At 39.6% G+C, this 13,632-nt stretch overlaps 1 protein-coding gene across 3 annotated transcripts in view; it reads right to left on the reverse strand.

Annotated features, from left to right (window-relative positions):
• The window catches only part of LOC119647447 (four and a half LIM domains protein 2), a 258,080-nt gene that overhangs the window by 64,741 nt on the left and 179,707 nt on the right, over window positions 1-13,632 (reverse strand). For all 3 annotated transcript variants that reach the window (XM_038048373.1, XM_038048374.1, XM_038048372.1), the window contains 2 exons: window positions 11,103-11,303; window positions 4,699-4,873 (listed from right to left, as the gene is read on the reverse strand). In XM_038048373.1, coding sequence (XP_037904301.1) covers window positions 4,699-4,873; window positions 11,103-11,303 — 376 coding nt within the window. The remainder of the gene's footprint in view (window positions 1-4,698; window positions 4,874-11,102; window positions 11,304-13,632) is intronic.

Here is a 13,632-nt window from a genome sequence, read left to right on the forward strand (position 1 = left end):
GTTTCCGACGGGGAACAAGTAGTGGTCCACGTAACATTGGAGGCCGGCGGAAGCACTCACAAGAAACTGTGCTTCCCAGGGTGCGACACTCAAGTCTTACCGGAGCAAGTCGCCAAATCGATTAAGTACTGCGGAAGGAAGGTAGTGCCAGTTCTGATACCGCGCACATTGAAATATGTTGCGTGGGGCGGTGTAAGCCACTATATAATAAACTTAACACTGAAAGTCAGACTGCAACTAGAAACAATGTTGGACTTCAACAGGGGCACCACGGATGCATACCAGGGTAGCTCTCCGATTAAGACGGTCATCATAGATAAGTCCAATTTCTGGTAATTCTGTGAAGGTGTTAAGAAACGGAATCAGATTAGACAGAACAATATCTTCTGCCAGGAAATCTAGGCCCGAAGTGAAAATTAAGAGGTAAACCGACTCCCGGGGTTTAAATTGCATCGGTGTTATCCGTTTTTCCATTGAAATATCTATTCCAGTTCCCAAGAAAACTTCGGACCCGGGGTTTTCTCCACTTCCCCCCAAATGTGATGAAATCCAATGAATTACTTTGTGGCAATTGGTGCATTAAGTGGAACTAAACAGCATTCCAGCGAAGACTAGCTTATAATTTGCTGGGAAGTTCAAGCGAAAACATTTGATCGCCATTTGAGGGGCATTAACCACAGACGTTTAGATAGAAGCAGACACCAAATAATATTTGGGAATTACTCAAGTTGAAAAGCTATTCTCGAAGACATTTGTCAGCCACATAAGTGAAAAAGCTAGTTCGATTACCAATGGTTTATAAGTAAGAAATAGGTGCGCTCCAAAAATCCTGCCATTCTGTAGTAGCACGACTAGCGTTTACCTATGGTACGGTGATCTGAGCAGAGAGAGCTAATTTTAGCACAAAATTCAAGGAGTAATGGAAATACGAAAACTTAGTTAACCGTAGGTCGATCAAGGCACTTTCCAGGAGGTTTCACCAAAATACTGAGTGATTGACAATTGCGAGACAACATGACAATGAAGTTTCAATCTAAAAAGGGAGTTAAGAATGTAATCGACAGATTTCGACAATGTCATCAAAACCTACAACCAACAAATCGTAGTTTGGTATTTAGACGGGTACTTACAGCGGCTGAATTATGTATAGCTAACCAACATATTTCAGAACGCTAATATACGTTTTAGATGGTGCTCCTTAACCTTCGAAGTAACTATAGGAAACAAAACATTACAATTTTAACAGACAGCCAGGGGTACTCAAATTCAACCAAGTGAACTGCGATGGTATGAGATTATTCTGATAAATTGGATACCCTCGGTTTGTACAATAAAGTGTGAATATTGTGGCTGTCCGGCCATACCGGGATAGAATAAAAAATAAAAAAAGAAGAAACGCCGCTTTGAATCAAAACTGTTCGCAAGATTATTAAAATCTATCTTACCACCTGTTAGGAAAGATACGGATATATGGAAAATGGCAGGAAAATACACTTGGAAGGCTAATATCAGACGAAGTGCTGTAAGTTCGTTCAGGTAGATTCAATAAATAACACACCAAATTACTTATAAAAGTGATTTGAGTCGGTGGTCACACTTCATAGTGGATTCTCAATCTGAATGTCACGCAAAAAAATTTAACGAAAATCTTAAATTACGATGGACGGAGTCAAAGGATCAAAGCTGTTACTGTACAAGACAATAACATTTGCCAGTCCTCATGTATTCTTAGCAAGAAAAAATTGCAAACTCTTGCGGCGTTCGAGAGAAAAATCTACTGAAGAATTGACCCCCTACATGAGGATGGGCGATTCCGTAGCCTATATACCGGCAAAACCCATGAGCGATACCACGACTTTCACGACGAAAGTCCTTGTGAAATAAATCTGTCTAATATTTTTGCTTCCTGGACTATTGCAAGTGGCACTATTTTGAGAAAAGTCATATTTTAAGCTGGCCAGTTTTTTAATATTGTTGGGTTTTTGTGTTTTTTCTCGGGAAAATCGAGAAGTTAAGCTTAGAATAGTTATTTGCGAGGTTGTAGTGTGCTTAACGGTACACGTGAGGAAAAACATTAATTTTATTTTGATTCTAGTTTTTTGATAATGGCAAATGGGAATGGGTAAAAAAAGATATTGAGGTAAAATAGATGTAAGTTGTATCCCTTTTGACAGAGGGAAAGTCAAGATATGCAGCGATTGCCTTTAATGTCGGCATTTCTAAAACACCAGTGGCTAAAATAACGTGAAGACTCATTATTGCTTCTGATAAGCAAGAGGTTTTTCAAAGTAGTCAAAAAAACTGCAAGAGAAAACGGAAGGCTAGTCAAAGGCAAGAGCGACCAAGTCCCAAGAGGCTCGAACCGCGACTCCTCAGTGTATTTTGGATGACGTGAGAGACACTGGCGGTGAGGTGTACCATCATACACTATGCAGGGGTTTATACGAAAACAGGTTGAAATGCAGGAAACCAATTAATAAGCTGAAGTTGACAGAAACGTTGCGGAAATGACGATTTTTATGGGTCCGGCTACAGGAAGATTACAATTCGAACTATTGGAGAAAGGTAAATTAGTTAGTTTTTTTTTGTCGAATTTAAAATTTAATACAAATGTCATATATCAACAACCTGCAGCTTCTGGGTACAGAATATGCCTTAGTACAGAATATTGCCCCCCCCCTACAACCATAGCTAGCATGAATTATTTAAATTCACTGGATCTGGATCTACTACGCTAGCAGTAGCTTTGGCCCGACAATTCTCCGGACTTAAACCTGATAAAGAATTGTTTTGCTTATCTGAAACCCATGGTATATCAGCGCAGAAACATTACGCTTACAAATTGGATATTAAGGATATATGGTATGATGGTATTGATTAGAAATTGTATTCGCAGTATACCTGATCGCATGAGAGATGCAATTAAAAATTAGCGCGGGGTTACAAATTAATAAATGAAAGGATATGTTGAGCTTCAACAATATTACAAACATCTGTCGCTCAAATAATAAAGCCATGTTTTGTTAATCTAAATTGAAAACTTTGGTTTTTATCAAAGCCTAAAGTTGAATCTTCGCATATTTTCTAAGCGTTCGTAATTCAATGGACAGATACTGAATATATTCCATTGGTTAAGCGAGGATTCAGTTCAGGTCAATTAGAGCTAGTAAAAATTGTTCATCCAAGAAAGTATCTAGGAACCAAAAATAGCATTATCGAGGACAGTTGCGTCAATAGTTGTCTTTTTATAGTTTTTTATTAATTTTATTTCGATGCTTTAGTTATCCTTGGCTTCAATAATTTTTCGCATGAACCTATAACCAGCCAATCAGACAGAATATCTATTTCTCATATATGTACTCGACATCGTTGATAATGGGCCAACAAGACAGCACCCACACATAAATTTAATTATTGTCCTCCTCCTTCCTCATGGGAGTATGTGAAAACGCATCCTTTTCAATGCCCACATTAGTGGCTATGTACACATACATAGAGTCATGATGTCAAGAACAAGTTCAAATTCCGATTTTTAACAATTTCCGAGTTAATCCAGTCTAAAGTCCTACATCAACCTTAGCATTGAGAAGACGACAAGATGTGTAAGAAGTAAATATTTTCATGCACTCAAATACAAACAGTTATGCAACAAATACACCAATAAGTACGTAAGACCATCTATTAAAGTTGGGCGTAATCTGAATGCGAAAATCTAGAACATAAATCTGCGGATGCATTCCACGTACGAATCCATTGCAGGTTGTTCAGGCATTTATAGAAAATTACTCATTATTGCAAAACACATATGAAACCGCTACTTGAACAGTTGCCAGCGGGAAGTCTAATTTTGGACAACCGAGATCCCGCTGCAGAACGTCGCTTAATAACACAAATTACAACATCTAGAACAATGCTAGACACCCATTCATTCATTAGGACCAAAACGTGTCCTGGAAACCTACGAAAAATTGTCAATAGCTACACACATGCATGCAGAACTTACCTCCTGAACGAAGGGTTGGTGTTTATTGTTTTGTGGAGGGAGATTATTTTGTGGTTGGTGCGTTGAATTGACACAAACACACACATTATTTGTTTGTTTAGTGAAAGCAGTGAAAGGAGAAAAGAGAGAAGTGCAAAACCCAAATGAATTTCTGTGCTCTCAAGTGTTATTTACAATTTCAACATTTCTTGGGTTGTCAAAGTTATTTTAATCGAAATGACTCGAATATTCAAAGGAAAACAACAAATCTTAGCCTTCTAATCTGCTATCCACAAATAATTGCATCAATTAGCTTAATTTGCAGTGACCAGTGAGAAAATATTTGTTTTCATTAAACCAAGCAGAATCGAATTTATACCTATTCGAAATCAAAGATAATTCTTGGCTCGCGTCCGGAAATTTTCATTATAATTTCCCCGGCAATGGGAGCAAGTAAATAAGTTTCACCGAATTTTCACAAATAGGACAGGTGACTTTGAAAATGAATTATTTGTGGGTAGTAGAGATAATGCCTGAAGACAAAAATCGTTCATGGAAATGAGTGCCCGATTAATGCCAAGATTCGTTTCAAGGCGCAAAGTGCTTATTAACAAATTTTTGAAATGACTTTCAAGTTTTCAATTTCGTTTATAATGAACGATTTCGAAATATGATAGATACAATTAGACTGTAAGGAGTAAATCGGTTCAACTTACCAGCGCGGAAGACCTCGCCGCAGCCATCACAACGCGATGCGAATTGGGCATCGTAGCAGTTTCCGCAATAAATCTTCTCGGCCTTAGCACCAAACTGCTTATCAACTAATGATACCCGGCACTTGTTGCAAAGGAAGCAGGCCTCGTGCCAGTGCTTATCCTTGTAGGAAAGATCCTGTAAAAAATATTTATAGGAAAAAGTAAGTTTAAGGTCTCTGCATTTGAAACAAAAAAGCCGACACAAAATACACTTATATAGGCAGATATGCACAATAGTCCTAGAATAGGTCCCCAATATTTGCACGAAAAGTATTAATACCAAAGTTGGTAATAAAGAGTAGGATACGGAATTAAGATAAAGCACATCAGCACAGAGCTACATAAAGTGTTTGGAATGAACGGTATGAACATATACATGAGCGCATCCAGAGATGTTTTGTGCATGGGCCTGCTTACGCGCGGGTGGTTTGGTGAGAACAAAACGCCCACCTGTGGATAAAAATTCGTTGTGAGAAGAATACTTGCAAAGATAAATACAGAGGCGACGGAAGAACAGTTTAACAGGTCCCAGCCGTTTATATCCAGCGATCGCCACACGTCATTAGGGGGAAACTTTGGTACTGTGATATATACTGCTATAAAAGGTAATATTGGAATGGAAATAAGATCTACTACGGATAACAACTTAAGCTTCTAAGTGGGACTCGAAGAGGAATACGGATCGCGCAGAATCTAGAATGGAACAGACCAGTACTGTGTTTCTTTCATTTGGGAAACGCATAGATGAAGTGGGAATGAGTTCAATAAGGGTGGAATATCCATCAAAGCATTTGGTCCTTGATAAGGGGTATTAAGCTCTTCTGTATTAGGACACTGGAGAAAGTAAACACCCAAGCATCATTTGGCAGGACAGATTGCCTTAAACCCTTATTTGCGGCGTAGCCCATAAACCATTAACTTCCTGTTCCATTTTTCTCGAAGCGTGCACTTCTCATCGCTGGAAAGTTGCCGTTCAAATCTCACTGGGCAGTAGGTTTTGTATCATGACTAGTCGGATACCAGTCCACTCAGCTGTGAATGAGTACCTGAGCGTGCTCTAACACGTCGCAATGCCCAAATTCAATTAGATCGTCACAACAACGATTATTATTAACATTGCATACCTCGTCCAGTGTTCTATCCCACGTAGTTGTAGGGCGACCCATTCGTTGGCCATAGTGGAATAATAGGTTCCATTGCATGACATAACCCGCAATGGAGTGGTCGTCTTTCCTTAATGTGGAACCTATGCACTGATGAAATGAGTAACAGCCCCACTTTACCATGCAGCACCTTCAGTGAGAGTATTGACTCGGAAAAGCGTATTTCCAGACTTGGGACAAAACACTTGGGACACTGTTAATGCGTCGGGCGACATTAGCTAGATATAAATACAAATTGATCAGTAGTCATCCCATTAATGCAAATAGGAGAGTGCGATGTTTACTCAGACTGAGAACCCCAGTTTTCTTAGTATTTATATCCAGTGCAGCTCTGCTTGCCTTCCTTTTCATTTCCAGAGCCATTTGATAAAGGTTCATGATTCGGTGAGAGAACAAGCAGATACAATCAACGTAGTCGAGGTGTTTGAGGGAAGATGTCAAAGTCCATTCAACCTTTCCACATCCTCTAGCCAAAGCAACATGAGGAATGTCACCGACAACAGGAAGGAATAATATCAGTGACAAGATGCAACTTTTGCGTACTCTGCTCTTGACTTTAAGTTCTTCTAAGATTCTATCTCGATGCAGTACTTTGCACCGTTATATGTTGCTCTGTTAATACCTACTAGTTTGTCTGGAATTCCCCTCCTGCGAAAAGCATTCTAGCAAGACTCCCTTTAAGTGTGGTCGAAATTTATGAGGTGAAGCGGTGACATATGTTAACTACTCCACATTGTCCGAAGGGTATTATTGTGGTCGGTATAAGTAAATCCAAGCGAAAACCTGTTCTCCCATCAATCAAGTTTTCGAGGTGTTCCTTGATGCGTTTCAGGATGATTTTAGTTAATGTGCGACAGCAGGAAGAGGCTAAAAACCATTCTAGTTGCCACACTCAAGACAAGTGAATCTCAAAGATATTCTCCTTCTTCCACTCAATGGGAAAGCTTCGGAGACTGAAAGGAGGGCTGAGGGAGACCATCATAGTGGGCGGCTTTACCCCGTGTGATGTGAATGCGTTGATAGCGAAGATAATTTCACTTCCGTTTGAAGCAGCAATGCGTATCTACTTGTTCCGAGGGCTTGCGACATCAAGAGGTAGAATTTTGTCGGATGTTGTAGGATTCATAATAGTGGCGAAATACTCCTTCCATCTTTTCAGCTGCTCGTCATCGTTGAGACACCTACCGTTAATCTCCCTGATAGGGCCAGCGGCCAGCTGCAAATTCTTTTGTGACGCGGTATACGGTGGCGAAATTGTTGCTATTTGCGGCAGGTTTTGCTTCCCTCACCATCAAAATGGCGAAATTCCCATTATCCGTAAGGTAGGCGAGTGAGCTCTTATGGTCTCAGCAAGAGGCCCAGAAGATAAAAGCCTCTTCACCGAGGAAAGCTGGGTAAACACTCAGGAACCTCAACAAATTGATAAAGGTGAGCAAAAAAGAGACTAATAACAGAAAGAAGATCTGTCCAGAAAGTATTTTATTTATTTCCAAGAGAGGATAGACATACATACTTCGAAAGGTGAAACTCATAGACTTAAGCGATGGTGCCGGGTGATTTTGGCATGCTGAAATTGGAGCTAGGAAGCAAGGAGATAGCAATCGAATTTAAGGACTTAGACAAGGTTACTTCGAGGGAAGATATCTGCATTTTGTTAAAGGAACAATTGAATCTAAGTGGTATATATAGAATAGAGTGTCCTAGAAAGAACCATGAAGGCATAAAGAAATGACCAGGTAACTATTATCAGCTTGCCAATGAAAGCAGCAGTTATGTTGTTTACCGTGAGCAAGGTAAGAATAGGTTGGTTCATGTGAAGATCCAGTGAGCAAGTATATCTAAAAACATTCGATATGCATTGTTTTCGGCAATTTTGCAGTATCATGCGCCAGTCAACACAAAACGTAACATGAAAAGTTAAAAAAAGTCCAGAAAGTGCGAAGAAGACAACCATTTTACCGAAGATTGCATTAGAAACGACATCACGTCGCAGGTGGTGGCAGGTCTTCGGCAAAGAAGAAGCTGCCGAATCGCGTGGAGCTAATACAAGTTGATTTCAACCGCTGTGAGCCGATACATGACTTGCTTTCATATACCAATCGATTTCCGAATTGCACTGAGATTATGGTAGCACTACTTGGCTGAGAAGTATGACTAGTAATACTGCAATATGGGCTTAATACAACAACACCGGCTACCGAATAAAAGAAATCAAGGGTGACCACATTTACCATTGATATGCTCTTCATAGCACAATATAAGGAGATTTTAAACAATTCGAGAGAGACGCTCTCGAAATTATTGCTGGCGAATTACGTGGGAAAGCCTAATGAAATATATCAAGGGCCAAATTTCACTTCAAAAATTAGGCTCGATCCTCGATTTGATTTACTTAAGTACATCTTGAATCGATAGATAGCTTGGTGGGTGAGTAAACAATACATGCAAGGCTATCACCAGGTCGTCTTTATTAACATTGGAAACGAAGTAAGTGAAGTGTGATCGAAGTAAAAATCTAGAATGGTTAGCTCGTGCTGCCTTTTAGGAGCGGATAGTCCGGGGATTGAAAAAGAGGGAATGACCTCAATGAAACAGTGATGAAAAAGATGAGATAATTATCAAAACATGTAACTGTAGCACGTGGCCTTACAATGCCCTGGAAGGGTCTTCAAAACATCGGGCAATCAAACTATTAGGGCAACTAGAAAATCTCGTCATTGAGGTCATTTTGCCTCCAAGTAAGGTGACTTTGCAAAGGAGCGAGGAAGCCAAAACGGGGAAAACTTGTGCAAAACCACCACACCAAGAAGCAAACGAGAATGGTGGAGGAAGTCCTCCTACTTATGGGCCATTGTCTACAAAAGAATAATGAAGATGAAATTGAGCGAAAACCACCGGGTTGATTGCAATTCTTTTTCAACGCTAGGAACGAAGTTCGACCTCCGCTAACACTTCAAGAAGACGTCTTCTCAATTCCTGGTATTGTTGAAGATCTACGGGAGATGTACGGACGCATTGGAGATAACAAAGCTCGAGCCTTGCATGAAACTTCTAATAAAGCTTTCAAGTTGGCTGCTAAGATAGGTCCTCAGTTCCGGATATAGCATAACCATATTAAATAGTATTTTTCGCCCAGTCAAAGGCGTACAGTTTATCATGCTACTGAAATGCCCTCTTCATAACATCCGGGAAGATATTTGAGAGGCCGATATACAACAGGCTGTTCCCGTCATCATGCTAGTAGGCGATCTATCAAAGGAACAGTATAGGTTGCGGTAAGCTTATTCCACGGTCGATACCAAAGCAATTTTTGGGAATTTGACTCGGCCACGACCATTGACAAGTGCTGTCCGGTAATTATGCGAATGTCAGAAACGCTTTTAATTCGACTAAGTGGGTTTGTGTCAATGATAACTGAATATTTTTGGCTACTTAACATGACTAGTTGAGAATTATCTCCCAGAGAAATTACTTACAATTACAAGATAGATAATGAATCACAAGAGTACATTGTTTCTTTCAAGGTTTCGGATTGGGATAGATTTTGCTCGATTTTGCAAGTAATCTGGCGATAGTTGTGACTGCGAAGCAAGCGTGAAATTATATCGAAGTGAAAGCATTAATAATAATAATCGTTGTCGCGACAATCCAATTGCAGCACTTCATTCAAAACCGTAACGGTAAACTACAGGATTACAGTGCCCTATAAGAAGCAATACGGTCAGTTTTGCGCTTGCCCGAGATTATTACCATGATTTGACTCAGGTACTCATTCACAACTGAGTCGACTGGTATCCGTCGTCAAATTGCGATACAAATCCCACTGTCACCAGTGAGATTTGAACCGCGTCCTTCCATACGACAGCTTTGTGCTGTAACCACTCAGCTATTCGAACACGTGAGAGCATTGATCTAGCGGCCCAAAACGGCATAGGCGCCTATCCGCCTATTGGAGGAAAACCTATATTGGCAATATCAGAGTTTGTAATCACGGGAACATTTTAAAACCAATCATTAGATAAGAGATAATGATTGATGCAGGGGTGAGCTTCAATGAGAACTTTAACTGTGTGCGACAGAAAGCAGCAAAGGATAATTCAGCAAGGATGATGCCTAAAATCGGGGCGCTAAAGTAAAGTCACCAGGTGGTGACTTATCGTGGGGATAAGCGGCGCTTGTCTGAGCAGGAACAGTAGACAACGCTGTGAGTACTAGAAATAGGCAGTTTGTATCATCGCATGCATGATCCCTAAAGACCTTCTAATGAGCCTATGAGCCAATGAGCCTAACTATTTCTAAAGAGTAGGAAGAAGAATCGAATGGTCGCTAGGAACAAAAAGTACAGTGGATGCCCGCCACCGGGGGATCATTTCTAAAAGGGCTACTGAAATCATATACTGACTTCGAATATGGTAAAATAAGTCGAGGATAAAATAATTAGTTCGTGTTGGGTTAGACAAGTTGTCAATGGACACGTCATTACATCTGAGATCAATTGGGACACATAGAGGAAAAAAGGAGCGAAGCTTTAATTTTAGATACTGGGCTCCATAATTCTATGGAAGGGATGCTAAAAAAACAAGTAAGATGGTTCCGGGTACACGCTAAAATAGCCGCCATCTACAGGAAACTCGAACTCGGACAGTGTGATGTCGACCAGGACCATTTTCACGGTAATCTCCTGGGGATATAGGCAGAATAGCGCGAGTGGTTTTTATAAGTGAAAAACCACACAGACTCGTTACAACCTGCTCAACAGTTTACTTATAAAAATTCGACTCCCATTCTCCAACTCAATACATTGAAAACTAGCTGAAAAAAATACTGATCTCTTGGCACCAGTAATGGATTCGTCCGCTCTAACTCTTTCTAACACATTTTCCGGAACTCTTTAGCAGTGCAAAATCTTCATTCAATATTTTTTTCCATAGAAAAAATTGTCGATAATACATGAAGGAAATTAATGACTTTGGTTGTTAGCAACGAACAAATTGAGGAATCGTGCTCGAACTCAGCATCAAAATAAAGGACGGTTTTACCGATATAGGAGAACATTTTTCTGAAGAAAACTGACATATTATAGTTCCGATTACATTTCGATCGAATATTTTCAGGACTAGTTGGTTTTTAAAGAGTGAACAAGCAGAATTGACTAGTTCTCATCTGTTATTCCCTGGAAACTACAAGTGTGGCATTACTTACCTTTGAATCAATTCCAATGATCTTGTTACACTCCTCGCATGAGTTTGCAAAAACGTTTTCATAGCACTTAATGCAGTAAGGATGGTCATCTCGGATGACATAGCGTTGTCCGGTTAAGCTCTCGTCGCACTGCCAGCAGCAAAAGTGGCCCGAGTGCCAATCCTTCGACATGGCCTTTGTGTACTCACCGCTGAAAATTAGCTGAAATTTACAACAAACCGAATTTCCGTTAGAAAAGTGTTGTAGCAAGGAAAATGTAAGATATCTGTAAAACGGAGGTAGTTTATACTGTAAGCAATAAGGACACATATTTCACATGTAGTACCTTCAGTTTAGTCGGGGTACGTGTCGTTTGAATTCATTTGAATGTTTCTTGGAGTTTGCGATGTATCTTGAAAGCTTGTGGTTGATAATGACGATCTTGTATCATTTTGTCTTACGAATTTTGTTTGGATCTTATACTTTGTGATTGTTCAAATGTTTGGAACTTTGTTCGTTATTCACTGTAACATGTAACATGGATACATACGTGATCAAAGCGTGTCCAGTTGATTTGAAAGTCTGCTCGTTGTGAGGCAAATATTCAGGAATAGATCTCTGAGTGAGTAGGTTTAAGTATTTTCATAGTTTTTCATTTTCTATGTCTTACCAATGTCGAAATGGTAGCTGCATGCAAAGAAGCGCTTTATCGAGTCAACGTCTTGGAATTCCCAATGACACATTCGTGTATCGAAAACAACTTTTAGCGGATCTGAAAGAATTATTTACATTCTCCCTGGCTATGCAACGGAGCCGAAAATAAATTTTGTCGCGGACGTCCCACTGAAAACATCTGTTCAGAATTACGAGATGCCTATAATTGAAATGCCAACAGACGCGTCCAATTTTAGGATTTCTTGACATAATACTAGAAAGGTGAAAATCTTAATATTTCAAGGAATATTCCATGAGACGAGATTTTTGCAAATTGGCAACTTTTTTAAAATCTGTCTACAGCTTCCTTTTTGTTCCAATTAGGCCGGCGGGTAATTATCGCATGTACAATTTTTGACGACATTTGCCTTAACTGAATGAATGAAAAATGAATCCAATGCAGAGCTTGATCATACATTTTATGACGTTCAAAAGATTTTCTTATGCAATGAATCTGCATGGATCATTCCATTCTGAGTAACAGTGAATGTTTATTCGAGGAAGACATTGCGATGAGTACTTCTGGAGATACTACAAAATAAGAATGGTTCATTTTATTTAATATATTATATAAAGGTTTGTAATCAAGTTAGAGGATGGCTCAAGTGGTTAGACCGCTGAGTTGTCGTAGCGAAAGGTCGCGGTTCAACTCTCGCTGGTCACAGAGGGATTCGTTATCGTGACTGAGTGAAATCAAGCTTTCCTGTAGTGTACCGTTACGGTCTTGAACGAAGTGCTCTAACACAGTTCAAGGCCCTGATCCAAAATGGATTGTAGTGCCAACGATTATTATTATTAATAACAAAAGTCGAAATAGTGGATTCCAAACATGGGTCCGTTTAAAGCGTTTATTGATTGAGGGAAGGCTTTCAAATCTATTCCAATTCAACTCTCAATCTCGGGTTGTGAATCCTCAGCATGTTGTATTGAGGGCACCACATTTATGTGCATGTTTATTATGACAATTCTGACATATCCGATTCATTCTAATTGGAATGAAATTTTTTTGGTGGTGGCTGGCATCTTCTGTATCTATAACTGGCCTTGTTTCCGCCAATCAGTATGTATCGATTGTGAGTAATATCCTGTTATGATTTCTTCAATTTTTTTTTGCTGTGTAGTTTTTGAGAACAGGTCCATGAAATACATGACCATTTTCACAGCCCCGCGTTCCCCCGCATTAGAATCTATGTTAAAAATAAGATTTTTTTCAGAAAGAACTAAACGAGACTTTCATATAATACCACCTCGCTATGTCAGAAGAAAAAAATGTGCAACCACTTTTGTATGTATAGCCATCCCCTTCCCATTAAATTTAATGTAGAATGACATCACTGTCTGCGAGCGGCCTCATAGTTCCAACCTTCGGGCCAATATGTATATGTTGAACCGACTTTAATAAGAAGTTGTTTTAACAAAACTTTAGAGAGGTCTCTTCATGCAAGAGAAAATACACCTCTTCATAGAATAAATGATCAGGGCAGGAATTAACCCAAAAAATTTTGCGCTGCTTTCAGGAATAGTTAAGTAACAATGTCAAGAACCAACGCTCTGTAGGGTCGTTAAAAGAGCGAGTATCAAACCCGGATCATCAGCCAAGGACAAGTAGAACACCTGCTAACATCGAGACAGTTCAAAAGTAAAAAGAAAATAATAGGCGCAAACTCCCTTGCATATCGCTGAAGAACTCAATATGCGTTATTGAAGTATCCAACTAATCGCACTATGCGATATCAATAGATATCGCATAGTAGCCACCTGATAGGATTCTACTTTGATACATCAGTAACATGCCCGAGAAAAAATTGATAGGTAGATAGTATTGAGCGACAAAAGA

Source organism: Hermetia illucens, chromosome 2, assembly GCF_905115235.1.
Source record: "Hermetia illucens chromosome 2, iHerIll2.2.curated.20191125, whole genome shotgun sequence".
Lineage (NCBI taxonomy): Eukaryota > Metazoa > Arthropoda > Insecta > Diptera > Stratiomyidae > Hermetia > Hermetia illucens.